The 25881-nt window shown below is 58.4% G+C and overlaps 1 protein-coding gene across 1 annotated transcript in view; it reads left to right on the top strand.

The window, feature by feature from the left end:
• Positions 1-25524, top strand: part of DIS3L2 (DIS3 like 3'-5' exoribonuclease 2) — a 307218-nt gene extending 281694 nt beyond the window's left edge. Inside the window, exons 15-21 of the mRNA XM_069470450.1 lie at positions 18995-19178; positions 19843-19929; positions 22368-22515; positions 22857-22987; positions 23133-23237; positions 24379-24480; positions 25041-25524. Of these exons, the coding sequence (XP_069326551.1) occupies positions 18995-19178; positions 19843-19929; positions 22368-22515; positions 22857-22987; positions 23133-23237; positions 24379-24480; positions 25041-25190 (907 nt within the window). The 3' untranslated portion in view covers positions 25191-25524. The remainder of the gene's footprint in view (positions 1-18994; positions 19179-19842; positions 19930-22367; positions 22516-22856; positions 22988-23132; positions 23238-24378; positions 24481-25040) is intronic.
• The last annotated feature ends 357 nt before the right edge of the window (positions 25525-25881 follow it).

Raw genomic sequence — 25881 nt, 5'->3', positions numbered from 1 at the left:
AGTTTTACTGGCATTCCCTTTAGTGTACACTTTATTTGATTTTTCTCCAAGATGAGTTTTCAATTTGGGAACACTCTTAAGTTTTCAGTGGTGGTTTGTGGGCTAGGAGCTAGGCAAATGGAATCTGATTTTTATTTAAGAGAAAAGGAGCTAATGTTTATCACAAGACTGTTACTCCTTGTCTTTTAACCTTATGAGGGAGGTTTTGCCTTGTCCATTTTAAAACGGAACTTGAACAAGGATTCAAACAGATCTGTCAAACTCCAGAGCCCAGGAGGTTCTTACTCTTCACTGATAATATTGAATGTGTAACCCCCAGGGTCACAAAAATGCTACTTTGGTCACAGATGTCCAAGAGAAGCGTTGCTAAACTACCTCACAGGTACATTTAGCATCTTTTCTTTTCCCCATTAACCCCCTCCCACAAATCTCCTCATATCCCTGTCATCTGCCCCATCCCACCTTTCTCTGATTTCTGTGGCCGTGGAAGCCAAGAGTCTCAAGCAGAAAAGATCCTTCTATGCCTGCCTGCGACCCTAAAGGGCTACACCCGCAGTTCTGCTTAGCTACCTGGTTGAGCCACCCATGAGCCCAGGTGCAGGGCCTTCCCTAGTCTCCGCTGCCGTCCTGTCTCCTGTTGTCTAGTGGTAGGAGGTGGGGATTGAGGGCTTTCCTCGCGGTCAGGCCGCTCAGACTGCAGGATGGAGCCTGTATCTGTAAGCCCTTTGTAGTCTCAGCGTGCCAGTTTGAGGATGATGAGTCCTGTGCAGGTACACAGACTCTTTCTCTGCTGAGACTCAGAGAGAAGAATGAATGGTGCAGAGAAGGTAAAGACTTGAATCAAACAGGCCCTGGAGGCCTCAGGGCCCTGGGGCTGGAAGGAGCTCCTTGGGCCTGGAAATGTTCCCTGTTATCCTCATACCCCTCGTTTTGCAGCCCAAATAACCACCCAAAATGACCCAAGAGATTTCCCCACAAGACAGAAAATTCTAGGACACCAGAAACTCTCGAAAGTAAATACTTTAAAACTCTCAAAGACCTTATAAAAGAGAGTGAATGTTTTCTTGGTTGATTTAACACAGAGCTACATTAAGCAGATACCTCGTTTTCTTTCTTGAGTTAGATTTCCTCTGTGTCACTTGGCCATTCCCTTTACTCATCTTCTTGTGATGGCCTGCAGTTCTCTCCACTCCAGGGAGCCTCTGGGCTGCAACAATCTGGTGTGACTTGGAGCTATTCAGTCATTTTTCCAGAGGCATAGCGCGTGGTGACATGTTCTTAGCACTGAGGGTGGTGAGAATTAGCATTTTTGTTTTCCCAGTGTAGCTACCTGCCACAGCCATACCTTTTCCAGATTTTCCCAGCGTGACCCATGTCTCTTTCTCTGTGCCTCAGGGTATTTGTCCATAATTTTGCATCCCCAGAGGAAGACTGCTCTCTTGTCCCTTAAAGGCTAGCCTTTATAAGGTGTTGGCTCAGCTGGCCACTTTTAAAGCCAAGGAACCTTGTCCCTTTCAGAGACTTGTCCCTTTCCAAGACTTGAAGGAGCTCTGGCAGAGGCTGTGATATTCAGGCTAGCTCTCGTGTGATGAACAGGGCCACTCAGTTCCTGGCAGGAGGGACAAGTGCCTCCAGCCCCCTCCATACCCATGTGCTGTGCCATACTCTAGGGCATATTCAGATATTTCAAGTGGCAAATGCCTCTGCCATAAATACCCTTTCTTGGGTACCTGGAAGCCTAGAGCCCAGGCCCAGGCCACAGAAGCCTGAGACACTCTCAAGGAGGTCAGCCCATGAGACACTCTCAAGGAGGTCAGCCCATAAAAGAAACAGGCCACAGGATTGCGTGTTGGGTCTGAGCCTGAAGAAAGGTGCCCATGGCTGTCACCTCCTGCGGCTGCCTGGCAGGAGACCAGAACGTGCTTGGCTCTCTCAGCTTTTGGCTGTGCTCTCCGTGGGGAAGTGTTTCTGACCTGTCTTCACTGCCACTCCCAGCTCTCTGGGGCATTGTGGCTTTTTCTTGGAGGTTGGGCAGGAAGCCTCCAGAGCCTGAAGGAATTGCTGTGCTCAATGACAGACAAAGGCTATCAATGGACATAAATCACTTAGCAGCTGCTTTGTTTAGTGAAGAAGAATTGAACACATTTACTGTCTGTTCTGGGGATGCTTCTCCAGTGGGGCATCCAGCTGGGAAAAGGTCTCACGGTGACTCAGAGCAAGTGCCAAGCCCAGGCCCATTGAGTTAAGTGAGAGGAAGTGGCCAACTTCCGCTGCTGCTTTGCAAACCAGCACAGTAAGGCCTGGCTGAGATAAAAAACATCTGTCACCCTACTGGCTTTGGGCTACGCCCAGGCTGACCCCACTGACCCCACCTGCCCCAAGGATGGGCAAGACGTGGGTCCACCCTCCAAGCCCAGGATGGCTGGTGGGGGGTAGGTACCAAATGTGACAGTGGACTCTGATGAGTGGGCAGAGACAACAGAGGACATGGCTCATCTCTTGGGGTTGGGGGCCCAGCTCTCACCGTCCTGGCGCTGAAGGCTGACTAGAGCACTCAGATTCTGAAGTCAGGCCCCGGGGTGGAGGCACCACCCCCACCCTTCAGTTGTCCCTTCCTTGTGTGCCCAGGAGCCCTGCTGTGATCGTGATGTAAATACATTAAAGTTTGGGCTATCTAGAATAATAAGGAATGAATTATTCTGTAGAACCATGTTTTTAACCTAGAAGAGGATTTATTCTTCCAAGTGACAAAAATGTTTTTCCTTAAATTTATACACCTTACTTTAATGGTGTCAACTGGACATAACATAGCCCTTTTTTAATAATTTAGGATTATCTGAAATGTTGATACTGTGATATAAAAGTCTTTGGGGTCTACCGTGTCTGCAGTGACATTTGCCTCTTCACTTGATGTCCCCACAGTGCCATGTCTTCACTCAACTTTACTGAGGCCCTGTCCCATCTGTCCTCATCCCCACCTTTGCTGTCAGGGCCAGTGGTCACTTCCCCACTGCTGACCAGAGCCTCTAGCACCCTCTCCAGCCCGCGCTGAGCGTGAGCTTTGCAGACTGGAACCCGTTAGGAAGCCGAGGTGGCCGCTCAGAGTTCTCGTCCGGTGGGAGGAAGGGCTGTGAGCGCAGTGCCAGGGCTGCCCTGGGAGGCGCGCGGGCACCGTGGGCTGCACATCCGCCTTGGCTGTGCCTGGTTCCCGGTTCCGCACCACGTCTCAAAGACGGGAGATTGCGTGGGTTGGGTCAGCGAGATGTTGTGCTTATTACATTGAATTGACGGAATTGTTGGGTGTGTTTTTTACATGAGGAGTTCTCCCTTAGTTCTAGTAGCTCTCCAGTTTAACCTAAATCTATTTCCTCTCATTAGCCTTCAGTGTGGATGAAAGAACAGTAGCTGGTTACCATCTTTTTAATAAATCTTCTGGGAAACCATCATTGTGATTTTTCAATGTTCTGTTATTGAAGCAGAAGGAACTTTTCATTCCTTAGGCTTTTTTCCTAGATGTTGGTGTCACCAAGCTTAACTCTCACGTCGTCAAGCCATGTATCCAGTCCTCTCCCACTGTCTCCTCAGAGCCCCCCGCACCTGGCTGTGTGCCCTGTGAGACAGGCGGTCCTTTGGCTTTGTGACCCGTGGACAGTCCATGAACTCCTCGCAGTGGAATGTGAGCGTTTGGTGGGCCGAGGGTGGAGAACGCAGGTGAAAAGGCTTTTCTCAGAGCCTCTGAGGGATCTGTCGCCCTGGAGTGCCAGGAACACGCCGTAGATGCTCAGTCCATAGGCGCTGAGGAAAGAGCCAGTTTATGACGCTAATAAAATTCTGACAGGAGGTGGGGACCTGGGAGTGAGTGTGTGTCAGTCTGATTCCCTGTGCCCAAGAGTAAGGACAGGGTCCGTGTGCCAGCCCCAGCAGGGCGTCGGGAACACCAGAGGTGCCCAGATGCAGAGCACGTGGTATTTGCTCTTCTTCCCTCGTGTTCTGTGTTCCTCACGTTCTTCTGTTTTTAATAACACCAGACTCTTACCACCTTAATTTAGTGGAGAGGGTTTTCGTAATACTAATAATTAATATTTATGGAATACTTAACAATGTGCCAGGCCCTCAGATAACGTGTTCAACAGAGTCTGTCTCACTTACCCTCACTAGAATAACCCTGTGAGGTAGACGGGGGACGTCAGAGAGGTCGAGTAGTCAGCGAAGGTCACCCAGGCAGTGTGTGGTTGATGACCCCCTACCCTTCCCTGCAGACTAACCAGACAAGGACCCTGGCAAGCTTGCTGCCTCGTGGGCTCTGTACAGAGTGAAGCCACCAGTCCACAACTGAGAACCCCCTCAGGCCAGTGCTGGTCAGAGCCCTGATCGGGCTGGGCTGAAGCCAGGGGAACTGCAGGAATGTTTAGGAAGCCCTTATATGCAGTCCTTTCCCACTGTCAGACTTAGAAACCCACCCTAGGAAATTCCTCAGCGAGCGAGGACGGGCCCTGAGGAGTTCTACCCATGTACCTCATGGCTGGAGGAGCGTTTCTGCCCAGTGCTTCCTACCCCGGACGTCAGCACCGTCCCTCTGCTCGTCTGGCAGACGGTACTGGACACCTGCGTGGGGGTGAGAAAACCCTCCCCTCTGAAGCCCACGCCCATTGAGGAAGACAGGCATGTGGCACAACACGCATGCAGGGCTTGGCAGAGGCCGTGGGGATTTGAGCAAAGCACTCAGGGAGCAGGCTCCTGGGGCCATGCCCACCCCATGTGGGAAGGCCAGTGTAGCATGGTGCTGTGTGCTGTTTCTCTGCTTCTCTCGGCGGGGCGTCAGCATGGGCCCCTGCAGGGGGGAAGACCTGTGAGCCCCAGCCCACCCAAGGGGAGGCAGGTGCCCTGTGAGAAGGTTGTCGGGTGGGTCACGGGATGGAAGCCAGGAGAGAAGGGGCCTGGAGAGCCGAGCAGAGTTGAAAGCTGCCTCACCAAGGGCCTGTGTTGTCATTTCAGGCTTTGCTGGAGTAAGAGGGACGCTCTAAGGGTCACAGATAGAAGGAGAACGGCTCTCCCTCCCCCTCCCCCATCTCTCTAGAACCCCAGGAGCATTCCCAGATAGAGCATGTGGGTGGGTGAGTCTCCTCTGTACACATTCCTTGAGCGCAGTGGCTGTGGCCACACCTTTCTCAGAACTCTTGGTGCCAGAGCACTAGACACTGCTTACCTCTGCACCTAGCAGGGACCGCGTCACCTGCCCTCACATGGCTGGCTGGGCCATTCGTGGGCAGTCTCTGTGTGAGGCTGGTGTGCAGGGGACACACCCTGAGCTGCGTGCTGCCTGTAAGCATGTCCTGGTGAAACCAGCAGCCAACTCTTCCTGTCACTGCAAATAACCATTTGACAGTTCTTCTGCGACACTCAAATGTGGCACACGAGGAACTGGACTCAAGTTTCACAAAGATTTGCTGGTAAATGGACGGGCTTAAGAGTCCTTAACCAGAGAGCACAGTTACTCTCCCTTCTTAGTGGTTGCATACGAGAGACGAGAGGCCTGATTGGAGAGGGCAGCCACAGTCCAGGGGACCACACAGGGCCCTGCCAGGGTGCTGGGCAAGGCCGAAGAACCCTGGGTGCTGTGGTCTCTGCCAGGAAAAGCAGCCCTCACCTGAGGGAGGCCTGAAGGAGGCGATCTGGTCCTCTAAGTCTTGCGTGGCTGCGCAGGGTTGGCCTGGCCTACTGTGACGAAGCTCCCGGAAGGCCATTGCTGGCCAGCATGCCACATGCCAAAAGAGCTTTCTTAGAGCATCCCTACATTCTGGATAAGGAGGGTTTCGCTTTGTACCCTGGCTGCCATACAAGATGAGCCTGGCATACAGAGTGGCATCTCAGGGAGGTGGAGCTCAGAGGTCCAGTCAGGCTTTGGTATCCTCTGGCCCTGACATCTGACTCACCACTGACCCAGCTCACCTGGAGGGATTTAGGGCCTAATCCAGATTGTTTCGGTCTTGGTTCTAAGGTAGAGTGAGGGTGGCACCCAGGAAAGGGCCGAAGTCTTCACACAGGGTACATGTGAGAGCTTTTAGCAGCCAGAGATGCAGCGTAGGGGTGAGTACGAAACCCAGCAGTCTCCTGGCTCGCCCTGCCCACCCCTTCCTGTGGGTGAAGCACAGAGAATAGAGCAGGGGCCTCAGTGTCACCTGGGGCAGGTACGTGAAGAGATTGGGGAAGCCCGGAGTGCTCTGAGTGGGAACATATCCATTTAAACCACTCTGAACCTAGTTCATAAAACTGTGTGTCAGTATTTTAAAAGTCACAGCACTAGTGAAGAGTTCAGCCAGACTCAGGGTGCAGTGTCCCCCGGGGTGATAAGACAAGTGTTAGTTCAGTGGACACAGCCCAGGAGGAGAGGGTTTTTCTTTTAATCTGCTGGATTTTGTGGTTACAGTGATGCAGGCTGCCCTTGGGCCGAGGTGGCTCACGCCTGTAACCCTAGCACTCTGGGAGGCCGAGACGGGAGGATTGTTTGAGCTCAGGAGTTCAAGACCAGCCTGAGCAAGAATGAGACCCCCGTCTCTACTAAAAATAGAAGGAAATTAGCTGGACAACTAAAAATATATAGAAAAAATTATCCGGGCATGGTGGTGCATGCCTGTAGTCCCAGCTACACAGGAGGCTAAGGCAGTAGGATTGCTTGAGCCCAGGAGTTTGAGGTTGCCATGAGCTAGGCTGACGCCACGGCACTCTAGCCCGGGCAACAGAGTGAGACTCTGTCTCAAAAAAAAAAAAAAAAATTAGGTAACCAACAAATGAGTCCCAGTCACATGGTCCCCTGTGTTGAATTTAAGTGCTAACCATCGATAGGCTGGAAAGCATGTAATTAGGGCAAATGTAGGGTGTCCCATCAGGCCAGCAGAAGTGTCTTAGGTTCTGTCTGCCAAGTTCGTGTGCCTGTGGTCCAACAGGGACAAGCCGAAGGGAAGCTGCAGGAACTGTAACTGCCACTCTTAGCCCCTTATTGCTAGGGGGCTCTGCTTCCACCCCAAAAACAGGTCTTGTTTCTCACCCAGCATTTTCCGTGGAGCAACAAGCAAATCTTACCTCTGAAATACCTCATTTATTCCCCCAAACATTTCATCAGCTCCTACATGTGCTCCCAAGCTCTGAAATACAAAGATGGACGAGGCCAGGTGTCCCCCACATCCTCCCAGCCCCGAGGCCTGCGGTCTGCAGGGGAAAACTGGTCTCAAGAGAAAGGTGGTCAAGATGCAGTGATGTGTCTGTGCTGGAATCACCCACAGTACTGTGGAGCCGGGGAGGGAGATGCCCGAACTGAACCTTGGCAAACCCCACCGTGACCTGAGGGGAGAAGGTGGGCCCACATGTGGGGAGCACAGGGGGCAGTGTGAAAACCGAGGGGGGCCTAGAGGCCTGGGTACCTGTCACCCACGAGGAAGCCCCAAGAGAGCCCTGGGCAATGGAGGCACCGGTTTCCCCATGGCCAGTGAGGGAGCTGGGCGGAGGCCAGGAGCAGGCCAGCCGGATCGTGCAGGGGCCGGGGAGCTGCAGCCTTTGGTGTGACGGCGAAGGCCCCTCAGAGCCCCGCCCCAGCCAGGCCTGGCCCACACTCAGGCCTGGGCGAGGGACTGACCTGGCCGACTCTGTGAGGTTTCTCTGACAGTATGGAACTCACCAGGGGGAAACATGGGGAGTGCCTCGATTCGTTGCCCAGCTCAGAGTTCAACCAGAAAACCCTCTCTTGGAACACACTAGAAAGATATTTGTGTAAGGCTCAGCGCAGAGGGGGTGGGCTGTCAGAACAAGGTGTCTGAGGGGCGTGGGGCTTTCCCCATCCTGCCGCCGTGCCCCGTGGCCCACTCTGCCCTGTCGTCCTGACCCAGTGGCCCAGTGCATCTTCGGGGGATTGGGGGGAGCATTCGCAAACCTGGCGCCTCCAGCTGAGGAGACCAAGAGCAGTGAGAACAGACATGCTCAGCACTTGTGCTCATCTCAGGACAACTCTGAGACACCAAAGGGGCCCGAGCCCCAACACAGCTGGACGGAAGCCATCTTACCTAGGCAGGTGGCAGCAGGGGGCTCAGTCCTGTTTCTGCCCTCTTTGTCCCACCAGCAGCAGGAGAGAGGCAGAGGCAAAATAAGGGCCTGAAAACAGGCTTCTAAGGTGGCAACAGTGTCCCAGTGCAGCCAGGTGGTTGGCCAAAGGTGGCCAAGCATGTTTGCCTGCCACGTGGCCCCAAGCCTCAGGCCCAGGAACCAAGCACCGCCTTGGGGAAAGGCTCCGTCGTCCCTCAGAGGTTTCCTGGGCAGGAAGAGATCAGTGGCCTTTGACTCTGTACTTGCTGCGGCCCTGGCTGAGGGGAGGAAGTGCCCCTGGAAGTCAGAAAGAGAACAGACGGTAGCGAAGTGGCAGACCCCACGTGTGCCCCACCCCCAGGCGCCAGCGTGAGACCCAGCCGTCAGCAGAGCTCTTGGGCGGGCGCTGGTAAAAAGCCCTACTGCCTTCTCATCCCCAGAGGTTTCCAGCAGGTGACACGGGGTCAGCTGAGGACAAAGCAGTGGAAGGGCCGTCTGTGGTTCTTGGTCTGTGAGTCTTGGGGAGGCAGGCAACCTCTCTGAGCCCCCACCCAGGCCCCTGTGAGTAACGAGAATTCTGATTTGTTGTGAGACGTGGATGGGCCTGGATTGGCAAAGCACCTGGCGGTCTCCAGATCCAGCCCCTGCCACACTCTGGTTTGGGAGCTATGTGGTCACCTTCTCTGGCTTCCCAGAGACGCAGTCTCCCTCTGTGCACGTTAGGACCAACACTCCCATCCCCATGCAAAGGATTTCGAAGAGTGGATGACAAAGTGCAGAAAGCCCAGCCCTAGACAGCAGCTGCACTCTTGTTTCCTTGCAGCCTGTAGGGGCGGTGTGGCCGGGGTGGTGGCCGAGCGGAAGGGGACCTGACCCCAGCAGCTGTGGGGACAAGAGCTCCTTTCTGAGGTGAGCAGAGCGTGCTCTCATTTGCAGCAGCAAAGCTGCCTGAGTTCCCAGGACCCTGTGTCTCATCTCTCTTATCTAGCTGTCTTTGGGACTGTGTGCCTGTGAGAGTGTGTGTGTATACCAGACACAGAGGGAAAAAAAGACACGTGCTTTCCAGAACACCCTTCTCCCTTGAATACCTCAGTGCCAAAGCCTAATTTTAAAATCAAAGTCGATCCCTCCTGAAGTCCGTGATGGCCCAGCCGGCCCCCACTGACCTTGTCCAAGCTCTTGGCCCAAGGCAGCAGAGCCAGCCCTCACTGCTGGGGCATGAAGGGGACCCCTGGCAGGGAGCCAAGCAGGGCAGCAGAGCTGTTGGGGAGCACTGCGGGGGCTCCCGAGGTGGCCAGGCTTTTGTGTGCGTTCGCCACACCTCCTTGGGTCAGCGGTTCCACTTCCAGTTGGGCAGCAGCTGGAAGTGGAGAAAGGCTTAAGTGTCAACCATAATGGAGCCAGGAAGCCATAATTATCCTGCTGCGCAGAGCGGCACAGCACAGCCTGCCACCTGGTTCTGCTTAGGAGCCGGGCTACTGCCCCGTGCCTCCACCAGCAGAGCCCGAGCCTTGGGCAGGGAGTGAGGCTTCTGGGCTGGCTTTGCGCTGACAAAGGGCTTTCTGCGCTGTCAGCCCTGCTCAGAGCAAGCCCCCCCCCCCACACACACTCACTCACCCGCAGCCACTGGGCCTCCCTTTGGCAGGGCCTGAGGGCCCTGACTTGGATGCCTAGCCTCTAGAGACTTCCTTTAGCGCTAGAAAAACAAGCAGCTGAACGTGCCTCACTGCAGCAGGGCGGGCCTGCTGAACCTATAGAAAGGCCCTGCAGTGGCTTCGCCTCCCGGGGTAGGAAACCTGGCCCCGGCCTCACCCGCAGGGCCTGTTATGTCTGGCTCCCGAGGCCTTCTCCTCTGGGGTTTTCCATGCCTGTGAACTAGGCCCCATTCATTTCCCTGCGGTTTCGTGGGAACGTCCAAAACGTTCAGCAGGTTGCAGCGAGCCCAGGAGCAGAGGGGTCAGCGAGAGGCCCGAGCCGTGACGTGTTGTTGGCCCCATGGCCACAGCACCCTGCGCTGCAGGCCTTGCGGCAGGGTGTGCGGCTGGCTGTGGGTGGGCGCCCCTCAGTCGGTCTCCTGCGTTTCCTCCGGACCACCCCCCACCCGGCCCGGCGTCTCTGCCTGTGGCTTCCTCTCCCCAGGCTTCCACTTTGGAGCTCCCAGACCACCAACCCCACCCAGCCTGGGCCTGGCCTGGGACAGAACTGCAGCCGCCTTCTCTGCTTTCCTCCGGCAGCCGGCAGTTTGGTGCCCAGCAGACTGCTGACTCCCCGGGGTCTGCAGTCTCACCACACTGCACTCGATTTGTGGCTGCAGGGAGAGCAGCAGGTCCTGCACGCGGGTGGCCACCACTTGTGCCTGCAGACCGCTCAGCCGTGGAGAAGGGGCCAAGCTTGGGTGCGCAGCTCCCGTGACAGGCCCCGCAGCTGCCTTCACGGCCACTACGGAGCCCAGGGGCTCCTGAGCCCACAGCAGGGACGTGCCCAAGTGGGGAAAATCTGGTCTTCGGAACAAACAAATGGGAAACCGGCTGGGAGCAATTCTTATCAAATTTCCAAGTTAGCAGTTTTCACCGAGAGCTAATTGAACAATCTCTGTGAGTGGCCTAATTCCATTAGCAGGAGGCACCCACAGAGTGTGACAAGGGCCCTGGTGGCTGAGGGCAGAAGAGGCTGCTCTTGCCCTGCCCTTGGCTTTGGTCTTGGAAAATGGATGCATTTTCAGTTTGGGCAGTAGCGGTACCCCCGACCCCACCCCAGCTGGGCTCCCAATCGTTCCCAAAGCCACTCACCAAGTGACCTGGATAAGGTAGGGGTGGGGTGAGTTTCTCATCATTTAGCTGCTAAAATAGATCTGGAAACCAGACATCTTTACACCCAGCCTCTCTTGCCAGGCAGGGTGGAGAGTGCAAGGGCAGAGGCGCGGGGAGTTTGAGGGCCAGGCCTGAGCAGGCTGGATCAGCAGTGGGTCCTGCCGTCAGTGCCACACCTGGGCTGGGGAGAGGCCTGCTGCCTGTGTGTAGCCTCCCTCCAATCGTCAGAGCCACCGAGTTCTAGGGGAAGGGACGATAGCCAGCTATGGTGTGGCCAGCCCAGAGCTGACCTGATCTGAACCACACCTGTCTGCCCCCCGGGTCTGTCCAGCGAGGCTGTCCGGGTTCTTAGGCCTTTGTGTGACCACTGTCCGTGTTGGCCTGACAGGCAGTCTCCTCTCTCCTGTGCCCAGTGGACTTGACAAGGTACTTCTCAGGCCAGTGCTCCAAGGGTACCCATCCACCCTCCAGCTTGTCTCCTCCTTTCTGGAGCTTCTGGGGGCCCAGTATCTGCCCTGAGCCCTCAGGACACACTGGACAAGGTGCCCAGGAAATGTGGGTCCAGCCCCCTCTGCCCCTGACTGGCTGTCTGATCTAGGCAGGGCTCTTCTTCTCCTCATGGCCACCATGACGTTGCATCAGGACTAAGCCCTGTGGCCTCCAGGATGCTGTAAGGAAGCAGCGTGTGCCGACCATGGCCCACCCTTCCTGTGGGGATCGCGGTCAGGACAGATGGCTTGTGGGCACCGTGCAGGGCCTTCCTCAGGGCCCACTCAGACATGTCTCCTCATCACCCCCCAAACCACCCAGGCCTCCCACCTGTGACCTCACTGGCTCACCCTCCTCAGGATGCGACTTCAGGCCTCCTCCCTGAGGAGCCCCTTCCTCTTCCTCTTCCTCCTCCTCCCCTACATGCTGCTGGCTCCCCCTGAGGAGCTTCTCTGCCTTTGGGATCCTTCAAACAGCAACCAGGCACCATTTACAGAGGTCCCTCCTCACCCTCCCCTCAGGCGAACTCGAGCCTCCTTCACTGGGAACCGTAGGGAGAGTTGTCCACACTCAGCAGCCTCCCTCCTTCTGTCGTCCTGGCTTTCTGAGTCAGCTTCCCGAGCCCCACCGCCATTGCTGCTTGCCCCTACTGGCCAAATCCAAGGGCCCTTAGCAAGCCCCTCCTCCTCTTCGCAGCAGCATTTGCGCTGGGGACCACCTGCTCAGCTCCACCCCCCCACCCCCGCCACAGCTGCTGCTCCACCACCCTCACGCCCGCTCCCTCCTGCACACCTCCGTTGCCTCTGGCCCTCTCTCCCTTCTTGCCCTTAGCTGCTGCTTGCAAGCCTTACGCAACTCAGTTTTCTTTTCTCCTTTCCTTTCTCTCCATTTTGCAAATGAAAGTTTTCATCCTAACTGCACCCTGCCTCTGGTCCCTGCCTCCAACCCTTACTGCATCCTTCTTAAAGTTCCTTTGCAATGTCCGTCCCTTGTCCCTAAGTCCCCACGCCCCTCCCACCCGCAGCTCTCCCGTGTCTCCCCCTGGCACAGCCTTCCCTTGATGCCTCAATTTCCAAGAGTGTCTGATTTTTTTTGCCTCCTCCACGCCTTTGCTATTTCATCCTTTTTGTGTAAAATATCTCTGTCCTCCTTGCCATCTCTTGGAATTAATCTTGCACTTGTGGACACACCTCCCCTGTGGGAGCTCCTAGGGGGCAGGACCAAGGCCCTCTGGCGGCAGCAGTACCCAGGACATCACTGAGGCAACAGGGCCTCGAGGGCACACTGACCGCTGCTTGGGGAGTTGTGCGACTTGAGGCCAGTCGCTTTCCTTTTCACACGTTAGGCTTTGCCCCTCACAGAAAAGGGTGAAAACACTCTATGCTACAGGTGTGCGGAAAAGGCTGGGCGCCAGGCTGCACCCGCGCCTCCGTAGAGCAGTTAGACTACAGCAGCAGCTCAGAAGAGGCTTGAGGATGAAAAGAGAGCAAATAGGGAAACACAAATGCCAGGCTCTGAAGGGCGAGGCCTGCCAGCTCTGGGTTGTTTGAATACCTTGCCACCGTCCTGTCTGAGGTGCAGGATGATGCTCCGTAGCCCCGTGGTGAATGGGGAGGAAAGAGCCAGAAACAGCCCTGGCTGCCTCTGGCCCTGGTTGGGAACAAGCTCACTCAGACAGAGATTGACCGTATCAATGCGCCTGGCAGCAAGCGTCAAGGTCAGAAGCAGATGGCTAAGGGCTGTGTGCCATGCAGAAAGGGCACTGGGGACAGGAACCCAGCCCTTCTGACTCCAGAACTAGAGCCTGGTGTCCTAGGAGTCCTTCATTCTGCACAGATGCACTGAGTACCTACGCTGGGACTGGAGCCCGTGACACATGACACGGGGGCGGGAAGAGATACAGCCCTTGATCACAGAGGCCATCACAGTCTTGTAGGGCAAAGTGCTAGGATGGGGCGCCATGAAGCACTTCCAGGAGCCCCTCACACTGCCCTCCCAGAGGGAGTGACAGCCAAGAAACAGATGGGATAAGAGTGGCCCAGGACTCTAGGCCCCAGGACAGCAGCAAGCAGGGCCATAAAACTCCATGTGGCTAGAGTGTGCAGGACAGGGGACAGGACAGGTGACCGTGGAGAAGGGAGAGGTGATCCTAGGACATATGATCTCATTCCCCAGGAGTTGGAATTGTCCTGAGGACAGTGGGAGATGCTGAGGGTCTTTAGGCAGGAGAGGGATGTGACCAGATTTGGTACAAAAAAACATGGAGTAGAGCATGACTAGAAGTAGGCAAGCCAGTTGGTAATGAAGTATGTCCTGTGATTTTTTTTAAAAAGAGAGAGAGATGGAGGTCTGGACAAGGGTGGTAGCCTTGTGGTGGGAGGGCAAGAGAAGCTTCCAGAAACCTTGCAATGTGTTTAGCCCAAGTCCTAGAGATGGAGCACCCAGGCCAGTCATACCACACTATGTGCAAGAATGTAATTATTTAAGGCCAGGCACTTATGCATTGCATCCCTATTTTTCAGGTAAACAAATTAAGATTCAAAGAGGGTAAGAAATTTGTCTGAAATCACACAGCTAGGGAGTGGCAACGCTGGGGTTGTGGGCACGCTGCTGAATGGTGACCCCTGTCTCTTTGCCTCTCCTGGTGGCCTGGCCTGTGCACACGGGACACAGGAAGGAGGCAGGATTGGGAGAGGCAAAGGGCAGAAAACTAACTCCAAGACACCCTGCACCCCAACCACACCAGCAGAGGACTTTCCTAGCTGCAGACACACCAGGTCCTGACTAACAAAACAGAGCCACCGTCCCCTAGGTAAGCAGAGAGACATTCGTACCCAGTTGCTTGGCAGTTGTGAAAGAAGGCGTTGCTCCAAAAGGGCAGATGTTTTGGCCTATGTCTGTCACGCACTCTCTGAGCCCGCCAGGGCGAGAGCAGGCTTTCCCAGACATCGCCCTTTAAGACATGACAGAAACATCCTCAGGTAGCAGGAATGCTGCCCCCACCTGCCCCCTCCTGTAACAAAGGATTAAAAAAAAAGGAAAAAAGAGCCTTGTGATAAAAAAAAAAAAAAAAAGAGCCTCAGCATTTCATGTATATTTACATTTCATCTGTGTGTGACATTAATACACTTTGGGAAGCACTGCTCTAGACCACTGTCACCTTGCAGTGTGGGGTATGTGTATGTTGTGTGGAGGTGTCTCAGGCCTTTCCCTGCTATCTGCCATAGTGGGTGAGGGGCTCGCTGAGCTGCTCCCTGGGACGTGGAGCCCCCCATCTGTCCCTCTCCTGCCCCTCCTGCACCCTGGAGGCCCAGACCAGGTAGGAGGGTGCTGTGAATGAGCGCGGAGGAGCTCAGGTCCTGGCCCTGCAGCCATCCATCACAGCACGGCCCGGCCCCAGACCTCCAGAGTAGTGGGGCCCCGTGGCGCCCAGCTCCAGATGCTCAGCAGATGCCAGGCTGGGACCGAGGCCCCGTCTCCGAGGGCTTGGCTTGCTGTTCTGGAAGGTGATCCTGGCTGGCAGCCACTCCCAAGCCCCTAGTACAGCAATTGTCAGGCAGTGGCAGAGTCCCAGCTCGTGCCTCCCCAGCAAGGCCCAGTGATCTCATGCCTGGGCGATGCTGTGGCTGGGGGAGCAGATGGCCTGTATAGGGCAGGTGCCCGGACCAGGGGGCAAGGCTGAGGCCAGCACAAAGGGCAGTGCTCCGTCTCCTCAAGCAGCCCTGAGGCACACACTGCCCTCTTTGGGGTTCCCATACCCCAGGATGTGGAGTTTGCTCTCAGAGGCCTGTCCTGACCACCCAGAAGAGCTTGGGGCATCGTCGAAGCTTGGCTGCTGGGTCTATGCATGCAGCCTTTCCCCCACCCCCAGGAGAAGGAGGAGATCCAGGATAGGGGCTTGGGACAGGGTCAGCTACGGAGCCCCCTCGGTGGCCCTGCAGGCCCTCAGGACCTGTGCCTGTCCCTGGCTGATGAAGCTCTCAGCCCAGGCCTAGCTTGTGGCTAAGGAAGGAACACAGAGGGGGAGCCCAGGGACCCTGGGACCTCGGGGCACAGGGCTGGACTTTATACACTGGCGGACTCCTTTCTGCCCAGAAGTCCCTGGGTTCTAAGCTTGTGCTGCCACGTCCCAGGTCCTGCAGGAGGAAGGTGCCGGGGGCCCCCTGCTGGCTGATGCAGGGAATGGATGAAGCAGCATGTGCTGTGGAGCCCCGTGAGGGGGACCTCATGCTGGCCCCAGATGAGGGTGGTGACACTGCCTCCCCCCACCCCACCCCTGCACTTCCCACCTCCCTTCTCTGTCCGTGGTGCCTGGGCCCACTATTGACAGTGCATCCTTCACTTAGCGGAACTCTGGCTGCTGGTGGCTCAGCTTGGCCTTGGCCTTCCAGGTCCCTAACTCCACTGCAGACCCACCTTCTGACCACCTGCAGACATGACCGCCAGAGCCCTCGCCAGGCCCTGCCTCTGCCCGCCTCTGCTCAGCAGCCTGGCTCTCTGCCCTCTCTCTGCCACCTGTAGTGCAAGAAGGGTTTGAGGATAGGATTTGGGGAAATGGTCCCTGAAGCTGTCCTAGAACACGAATGAGCCTTGTCTGCACTAGGAATCAGGACTTCCTGCTGTGCCATCCCTGTATTCGGTGACTTGACATTTGTCTGGGTTAATGGTCGATGTCACCCAATGTGCTTGGCCAGAGGTGCTTTCCAACTCCCAGCCCAGGAAGGAGCTGCAGAGGGATATGGAGACCCAGTCACACCTGGGGGCCTGGTCCAGTCAGCCTCCGCATCCGCAGCTTCAGCAGGCTCTATGTTCAAGGTTACCAAGAGTGCACTTGTTTTCCTCTGAGGAGGTCAAGGGTGACTTGTGGGTCTGTGCTATGGTCCAGTGAGGACAAATAGCAGAGTCACTGGAGAAGCAGCTTGCCTGGATCTGTTGTGCTGGCCTGGGGCTCCCAGCTCAGCCCCACGCCCTCCCTGTTCCTTCCCTTCCATGCTTGTCCTTGTCCTTACTGTAGATCATGGGAGATAAGGCAGGAGAGCCCCTGCAGGAACTGGGAGCAGGAGGGTGGCCCAGCCCAGACAGCTCCCAGGCCGTCAGTTCCTGGCCCTGTGGGCTGGGGTGTTGGGGGACAGGCCAGAGCGCCCAGCGCAGCCTTGCTCCTTCACCCGGCCTTCCCCGTGGCGCTCCTTAGCCTTCAGCTTCCCCGAAAGCCTGCTATGGGGCCATGCTGCCCCCTGCCGGCCGCATTGAGAAATGCAGCGCAGGGTCAGCCTTGGGGTTGACCCTGCTCCCTCTTCACCCACCCAAGCCCCCCCTGGGCTGGAGACCAGGAGCAGAATTGGTGCTCCCTGCCCACAAGGATACCCGGCTGCATGGGGAGGAAAGTCTAGAACCGTGCCTGGCACAAAGTAGTCTTTGTTGAGTGAGTCGACGAAGAATGAACGTGGGCATCTGAAGCATCTTGGTGATGATGGTGTGACCAAGGTCACAGAATACATCCCACGAGACATTTCTTGAGCAGGAACTGGGACTCCTCTTGGGTTGACATGATCTAAATGTGAAAATCAAATAAGAAGGGTCCTGTGGTGGGAGGCAGGGACGTGGCGACCCAGGAGCAGCAAGGAAAGAGGCAAGGGAGGGGCATCGCTGGCAGGGATGGGGATCGTAGGGCACGTGGGGAAGAACCCAGGCTGGCCATGTGGGGGCAGGTGGGGTGAGGTGAGAGCAGCACCTGTCACTTGAGGGACATGGCCAGCCCGGCACTGGGTCTGTCCTTCAACGTGTGAATTTCCATTTGCTGCAGGACAGTCATGTGATCAGATGCCATTGTCACCCTGTCCTACGTTTGAGAATAAGCAGGCTGGGATGAGGTCTGTGACATGGTCAAGGTCCCACATCAGAAGGATTTGAACCTGGGCTCAGCAGCCTTGGTGGTTGGTACAGGTGCTTGAACCCAAGGGTTTTCAGTGATTAGTTACGTGTACAAGGACACGTGAAGGGAGGGCGTCAGGGTGGCCACTTAAAAGGCTATTTCTGCAACCCAGGGGAGCTGGGAAGCTCCTCCTTCCACATGCTGGTTTCTTATGTGGTCAAAGGGTCAGCTAAGGCCTGTTCTTCGAGGTCACGTGCCCAAGCTGTAAGCCTGCTCTGCTGTGGGCTGTGAGCAGTGGGCCAGCCCACAGCACTCCCTGCAAACCAGGGGCCAGGCGTGCAGGGCTGGTGCCAAACCTCCCCAGGAATGGGCCCGCCCCCAGGCCCTTCTGGTGCCTGCCCTGCTCAGGCATTTCCTAGGCCTTGTGCTGTGCAGAGAGGGCTCCCCTGGGCAGACAGGGGTGCTCTCAGAACAGCCTGTGGGCCCGGGCCAGGTGGAAGACTCTGCACGTGCGGGTGCTCTCTCCCTCACCGTGCTGCCTTTCTTTCCAAGAGCTTGGGCAGATGACAACGGCTAGGCTGACCCCACAGCACCACCCACACCTCCAGGAAGGAGACGTTCCATCCCAGGTCTCTGGCTGCTGCCAGGCCGACAGGAGCTTCCTTGCTGCCCACTCCTGCTCTGGGGGAGAACCTCGGGGTTCGGCCTGGAGCCTGGGGAAGGCAAGGAGGGCAGCCCGTGTCCCCCTCCCCAAGGGGCAGCTTTCCCCACGTGGGGGTCCTGGTCACCATGGCACCAGGTCACGCCCAAGTCCACCCTCAGAGGCTTCGTCCCGTGTGCACGTGTGTGATCCGCTTGTCCCAGCACGGGTCAGGGAAAGCAGTGCGTGGCCCGCTGCCCCAGCTTTGGCCGGGGAGGGTGGGGAAGTGCTAACCTGGGGGCTGTGTGATGGCCGTTCCCCTGTGCCTGCTCCTGCTCTGGGGGCGCACTTCCTCCATCTCCCGTCGGCCCCTGCTCCTCCACCCTGGGCCTTGGGCACATGTTGGTCCTTTCACTGGAGCCATGTCCATTCAATCTGATGGTTCAATCTAGTTCTACCTAAGTAAAGCAAAACTAGAATGACTCTGGGTGTTTGGACACACTGACCACATGTTTGCGGTGCCCTCAAATTGAGGGTTTTCCCGTGTGATGTCTCTGACTCTCCTGTTCATCCTTAGAAACCTTAGTTGGGCAGCTTCTCTCCTACAAGACACAGTCCCCAGGAAGAAAGGGCACCCAGCACTCCTGGGAATGGGGAGTCCTCGGTCTGCAGTGCTGCAGCCCCCCAGGGAGCCCTCTGAGCAGGGCTGGGCTGGGCCCTCTGCGTTCCTGTGGTCTGGGTGGGCACAGCACTGTCCTAGAGCCAGGGCTGCCCCTGAGGGCTCGGGGAGTCTGGTCTTCCACAGAAACCTCTGTTAAGCACCTTCTCTGGGCTGGGCTGGCTGCTGAGCTCTGGGGCTGCAGCAGGGAATTAGGCAGACGCCTCAGGAGACAATGGCAGTGTAGACGGATGGGTGCAGGGGAGGGCATGGGGGTGAGAGTGAAGGGGCATTGGTCAGAGGAAGGCACTAGATTTGGGGGCTGGGAGATCAGGCTTAAGCTAAGATCTGAAGGGTGCAAGAGAGCCAGCCATGCAGGGAGCGTTGGAAGGCCTGCACAGTGACATTGCAGAAGCCCAGCGTCCCCTCCCATCCCGGCCCACCCTCTGCAGGCTCGTGGAGGAGTTCATGCTCTTGGCCAACATGGCAGTGGCCCACAAGATCTACCGCGCCTTCCCCGAGCAGGCCGTGCTACGCCGGCACCCCCCACCCCAGACGAAGATGCTCAGTGACCTGGTGGAATTCTGCGACCAGATGGGGCTGCCCATGGACTTCAGCTCCGCAGGAGCCCTCAATGTGAGTGCTGGCCGGGTCAGGGGGAGGCCCTGCTTGGGGGAAAGAAGAGAAAGGCCTGGAAGGTGGTCTACATCCTCTCCTTCTCACCATGGTCCCTCGACTTCAGCCATGTCTCCCCCTGCAGGGGAGGAGAGAGGCCTTGGGGGAAGGCCCCCTGTGCGTCTCAGAGGCTCTGATAGTAGGGCTGCTTCCTCACCGGGACTGGGCCATGGGGACCCCGCGGGGTTGCCAGTGGGCGGGGGTCTTGGGCCCAGAGGCTTTCAGCATGAGGGCTGGAATTGTAGGAATGCAGGGAATGTTGTGCTAAGAGCTTCCCTGTGCTCATGGCCTGGAGCTAAGCCTCATGGGCTGGGAAACCCCTGGCGTTGGCTCTGATCTCACAAGAAGGAGACTCTTCTCAGGCATGCTCTGAGCCTGGGAGGGGCAGAGAGCTGCCTCAGCTTGGAGAGCTGGACCCCAAGCTGTCCAGGCCAGCCAGCTAGACTTGGAAGGGACTGACCTCACGCCCAGTGTCTCACCCTCCCCGTAGCCATCTGAGGGGAGCTGGGCCCTATGCTGGGCATTCCCCCTGGGCCAGGTATTAGATGGTCAGCAGGTGACAGAGGCCCAGAGCCTTTCCCCGAGTCTGACACATATCACACAGGTTTCTGGGATTTGCTTCTAGAAAAGTCTGACCAAAACATTTGGAGGTGACAAGTACTCACTGGCCCGGAAGGAGGTGCTCACCAACATGTGCTCCCGGCCCATGCAGGTAAGGAGGGGGCCTCGCTTTCATCCTCCCCTGGTCCCAGGAGCACCTGGGCCAGACCTACAACCTCCACGTGAACACAGCCACCAGCATTCCTGCTGTGCTCTGGGGCCAGGCTAGGGGGAGAGGGGAGACGAGCACTCCTGGGCTGGGAGTGGGGGCCACTCCCAGGCAGAACCGAGGACAGATATGATCTGGGTCCCCTGCTCAGACTGGCTGCGGGCTGCCTGCTCTGCAGCCCTGTGTAAAGGGCTACTCGGATCTCGTCTTTGGCTGGGATTCCGGAGAAGAGAGAGGGTCTCACATGGCTGCCAGCCCCAGGGAGCACTCCTCGGCCTCCATGCCCACCTGTGCAGTCCAGGCTGACTCTGCCCTGGCCATCATGGGAGAGAAGAGGAGTCAGCCAGGGGCCTGGGGCAGTGCCTGCAGGCAGGTGGCAGCTTGTGGGTAGAGAGGTGGGCTTGTTCCTGGCTGCCTGTGCGGCTCCCCAGGCTGAGCATCAGCCCCTGGGGGGCCGAGCATCCTGGGAACAGGAGCCTCCCCTGTGGACCGTCAGGTCTGCGCGAGCTGAGGATGCTGACAGGTGAGCTCTGGGCCTGCCCAGCCCAGGACATTGACAGGCCATTTTTCAGGGGCTTAGCCACTCAGCAGATTCAGTCTGCTCAAGAGAAGCAGGTGGCCTCAGCTGGCCTCAGCTGATTTATCTTCTGACAACTCAAGCTCTGTAGGAATGGAGTCATCAGGGCCCATGGCAGAGGGGCTGTGCCGTGCATGCTGGACCCCACCTGCCCTGCACTCCAGTTGCTCCAGGGCGGCCTGGCAGAGAGGAACAGCAGCCCCTGGGTCCCAGAACTGCCCCCTGGCCATGCCCTACAGGGCCTCCACCCTGTGTCCTAGCTCCTGAAGCCATACACCTCCAAGGTCAAAACACCCCAGAGGTCCACGGAAATGAGCCCTCTCCTGAGCCCAGACAGACTGGTGTCTCCTGGCCTTACCTGCCCATGACCTCAGAGGCACCCTTGCCTGGGGATGGGATCACAGAGACGGGCTGGACTGCCTGGGATGCTCCTGCTCGCTCAGCCCAGGAATTGGGGTGGGGACAGGACAGGGCAGGGGCAGCAACAGCACTGAGCACAAAATAGGATGGGTGCCTCATCCCACATGAGCTGCTGAACAGGACACCCAGTCTGTCCTGGGGACAGCTGGTCCCTGTGGGAAAGCCTTGGTCTCCACCCTTCCCACCCTACCCAGAGACACCTCCACCGGCCAGAAGGAAGCAGGGCCTTTTGTCCTCACCCCAGGTCATCTGGGGAGCTGGGCCACACTGCTGATAACAAAGCCCAAATGTGGCTCAAATCGAAGGCCATGAACCCCCTCCACTTGCCCCTGACATACCCCAGAACCCAGCAGGGGCTGGAAGGGAAGTGGAGGTCAGGAGCCAATCCGCTCCCCGCCAGCTCCAGGGCCCGTGTGTGGAGTAACTGGAGCCGCTGTCCGCCTGGCCAAGTGCACAGGAGGCCATGAGCGTGCGAGGGAGCGAGCAAGCGGGTGAACACATAGGGCTGGGGCCTTGGCCCTCGGGCCAGGAACCTGTTCACTTGCTCCTGGCAGCAGTGTGGCCTTGGCTCCCAGCTCTGCATGCGGGGGGACTGCAGGGCAAGCAGCATCAGGAGCTGTGGCCCTGGCTCTGGGCCGGACTGTGCTGGGCCCTAGAGAGACTCAGCCTCTGTTCCTGCCCCAGTCCTGACCCCTGCCCAGCAGAGGGGCCTTTTCAACTCAGACTTGTGTGTGGGCCCTGGGAGGGTCGGGAGGTGGGGACAAGAAGGACAGAGGCTGGCGGGCTGGAAACAGCCTCCCTTGGCTAGTGTAGGGTAGAGTCCTGGGGGGTTCATGGTCCGGGTGCCAACGTGGCTTCAGCTGGGCAGGAACAGGGCCAGAGGGGCTAAAGGCAGCCCTGACCACATGTGAGCTCGGGCCAGAGAGGAGGGCCAGGCGCACATGTGGCTCTGGGCAGGGGCTCTGCAGCCCAGGCCTTCTCACCCACCTCCCATTCCGGCCAGAAGGGGCCTTGGGCATTGGGCTCTGCCTCCTGGAACAAAAACCTGCACCCTCCCCAGCTTCTGCTTAAGCAACCAGAAGACAGTGTCCACAGCCCCTGGTCCCGCATGGCCACACGCTTTGCCCAACTTCCTGAGCCAGAGTAGCCAGCCCAGCCCCGTCCTGGGATGTGCAGGCCAGAAACCATCCCCTCCTGCTTGTGCTTGGCAGTCACTCAGCGGCAGTGGGCCGTGGGAGGGTCAACTCCTGCCCAGCTGCCCCGAGATGCCAGCATGAGGCCCACCCCGCCTCAGGGGCCAGGCGGCCAGTGCAGCAGGTCTCTGAGGGGAGGAGGCCACCCAGCGGCCTGAGGATTCCCAGCACTGCTGTCCCCACCCCCGCAGATGGCGCACTACTTCTGCTCAGGTCTGCTGCAGGACCGGGCGCAGTTCCGGCACTACGCCCTCAACGTGCCGCTGTACACGCACTTCACCTCTCCCATCCGCCGCTTCGCCGACGTCCTGGTGCACCGGCTCCTGGCTGCCGCTCTAGGTGAGGGGTGTGGTTCCAGCCAGGGTGAGCCTGTGCCAGCTCAGAGTCACCCACCATCAGAGTGGGTGGCCTGGTGGACGGAGACAACTCTACTGTGACCATGGAGGTCAAGGTTGGTCTGCCCAAGCACAGGGGACCTGGGCTGGAACGTCTCCATCTGTGCATGGTTCCGCCAAAGCTGCCTTGGGCTCACCGCCAGCCCTGGGCACGGCTGACACCAGGTTGCTGACCATGCCGCTCTCTGCAGCACGGGGAGCTGGGCAGCAGCAGGCCTTCTCTGTTCCTGGGCCAGGGTGCCACGTGGCTCAGCCCCAGCCATGAGCCCGGCCCTGTCTTCCCAGGCTACAGGGAGAGGCTGGATGTGGAGCCCGATGCCCTGCAGAAGCAGGCCGACCACTGCAACGACCGCCGCATGGTGTCCAAGCGCGTGCAGGAGCTCAGCACCGGCCTCTTCTTTGCCGTCCTTGTCAAGGTGAGCCCTCCCACCTGACACCCCTCACCCACTTCTGTCCCCGCACCCCTCCTGGGCACCTGCTCACCAGGAGCCAGCCCTCCAGGAGCCCCCAGGAGCCCCAGACAGGCCTGCAGATGCCATGGCTGCAGCTCTGTCCCTACAGGAGTGTGGGCCCCTGGAGTCGGAAGCCATGGTGATGGGCGTCCTGAACCAAGCCTTTGACGTGCTGGTGCTGCGCTACGGGGTGCAGAAGCGCATCTACTGCAACGTGAGTGGCCCGGCGGGAGCGCGGAGGCAGGCGTGAGCAGGCCAAGCTGTCCTGTCCACACCACACCGCACCACAGGGATACAGGCTGTGGTGGGTCACACTCCACCCCTCCCTCACTGTGGGCTACACTGGCCTGCGGTGGCACAGGATATAGAGCCCTGACCGCCTCCCCCTCCCCAGCACCAGGCCCGCCTTGTGGCCCCTGCCCACTGGGGATGAGGGCTCTGGGGCCAGGATCTGGCCTGGGCCTCTTCCCCATGGACCCAGGAAACCAGAGAACAGGCCCCTTCAGGACCAGTACAGCATGGCAGGGCAGGCGGGCTTTGGGCCTGTGTTGAGAGGAACGTGGAGGGAGGAAAGGCCAGAGAATGGGCCATGGCCACTCCAGTCCCTGCCTCCACTCCCACCCTGGACAACTGTTTAATCACAGTTCTCTCCAAAGGGACTAGGGGGCCATCCCAACCCTGGCTCAGGGGCCTGGCTCCACCCAGCCCTGCGGTCGGTCGCGAGGTCAGCGCCTGGCCCTGCACTCAGCTTAAGTTTCCTAACATCCAAAGTACTTGGGCAGTGCAGATCCCAGCACGTAGTTTGGAAGACGGGTGATCGTAAAATGGAGCAGGACAGAAGAGGGGGGACTGAGTCCAGCTGGAAACCCTCATGGTTCTTGTCCTGAAGCTCACCCAGCAGGACGGAAGTTCAGGTCCAGGGCAGCCCAGCCCTGCAGTCGGCCCCGCCCTCGACCTGCACTGACCGGCCAGTGCCAGCAGGGGGCGCAGCCGTCCGCCCCTGTGGTGCTGTCCCTGGGGCCCAGTCAGTTCTCTCGTCCCTGGGCCCACCCACCACCTGCCCCCACCATAGCACACAGAGCCTCTGAACCTCCTCCCGTCCCAGCCCTTGGCACATGGTCATTCTCGGGTGCTGCCTCAGCAGAAGGTGGCCTGGCAGGGCCTCCCTGACGCTGGCCAGAGGTGAGGGGCCAGGGTCGGGTCGTGCCCGTCTCCAGTCACGCAGCTAGCACTGGGCTGGCGGGCGGCAGCTCCCTGCAGGGCAGGGCACAGGGCTGCCTCCAAGCCTGGGGCTCTCCAGGGTAGAAGTTGGCGAGGTGCGGGGCGCGGCCTGAGGGCTGACGTGTGCTCCCCAGGCCCTGGCCCTGCGCTCCCACCACTTCCAGAAGGTGGGCAAGAAGCCAGAGCTGACGCTTGTCTGGGAGCCTGAGGACAGCGAGCAGGAGCCAGTGCAGCAGGTCAGACCTCACAGTGTCCCTCCCCCCATGTCCTGGCGAGCCCTGCTCCTGGTCCGCAGGTGGCCCCTCTGCCCTCATCTGTCCCTCCGGGTGCCCCCAGTACTGCAGGCTCCTGGGTGGGGTTTCAGGGTCCCATACTGAGGTCCCCCCAGCACACCCACACCTCTTCCCGGAGCACCGTTTTCCCTCCCTTGGGGACACCCAGTGTGGGGAGAGGCGGGGGCTCTGCCTGTCCCACTAAAGCAGGGTTCCGACCTTTTGGGGTCCCACTGAGAATCTGATGATAGCTGTGGACCTTACCCCATGAAATAGTTTTCATGGACGACACATTCCCGCAGGCCAACCCGGCCACCCAGTTGTGTTTCCTGACACTTGCGAGCACTCTCAGTGTGACAGGCAGGCATGTCATCAGGCTCCCTAGTTCTCCCCAGACCCGGGGTGTCAGTCCTGGACAGGCTCCGGGACAGACTGGCAAGCACAGGCTGTGGGACTGGGCTGCAGGGACAGCCGATGGAGACAGAGCTGGTCCTTGTCCCCTCACGACCCTGGCTCTACTGCAGGTCATCACCATCTTCAGCCTGGTGGAGGTGGTCCTGCGGGCAGAGACCACGGCCCTCAAGTACAGCGCTGTCCTGAAGCGGCCGGGCGCCAACAGCACCCTGGGCCGGGAGGAGGAGGCGGCGGCGTCCACGGAGGAGCCAGACGACTGAGGCCCAGGCGCCTGCCCCACCCTGCTGGCTTTCAGGAATAGGACCTGTTGACACCAAAGGGGATTTTTAATTTGGCTTTTATCAACTCAGGGGCTTGTTTTTATTTTTATTTTTGCAGCTCAGTTTTTAACCGAACTGCAGGGGGGGGACTTGGAGCTAGACAGAAGGCTGAGGCCTGGCCAGCGCTGACCCAAGCAGAGCGGGGCCCAGCTCCCCTGGCGGCCAGCCCCCCTCCTGCCTGGTGCCCACTGCCGTCTTCTGCCCAGGAAATGGGGGTTTTCAGAAAATCATTGTCATGGAATAAAATCAAGTGTGAACTGCTGTCTGGTGTGTGGGGCTCTGCCTGGAAGCCAGGCAGCAGGGTGCACCTTGTACCCAGGGCAGGGTCCCCGCTCAGGCTCCACCCCTTGGAGCTGAGCTGGGGTCACTACCCGGAACCTTCCTGTCAGTTCCAGTGTGATTCAGGGCTGGCTGCGTGGCAGATTGATGCCAGAGTCTCATTCTGGCTGATTAAAACTGTAATTAGTATGCAGGACGGTGAGCTCACCCATCACCCTGACGCATGTGCCCGTGTCTAGCCTGCCCCCACTTCCTCTCCGCTGACACCCCACGTGGCCCTGCAGGCATGGGTCCCGCCACATCCCCTCCCCCAGTGCCCAGGCCATCGCTCTGAGGGGCAGCGTCCACACTC

Source organism: Eulemur rufifrons, chromosome 1 (assembly GCF_041146395.1).
Source record: "Eulemur rufifrons isolate Redbay chromosome 1, OSU_ERuf_1, whole genome shotgun sequence".
In the NCBI taxonomy this organism is placed as follows: domain Eukaryota; kingdom Metazoa; phylum Chordata; class Mammalia; order Primates; family Lemuridae; genus Eulemur; species Eulemur rufifrons.
Note: the sequence above shows the minus strand (reverse complement) of the source record. Positions and strands in the feature narration are given on the sequence as shown.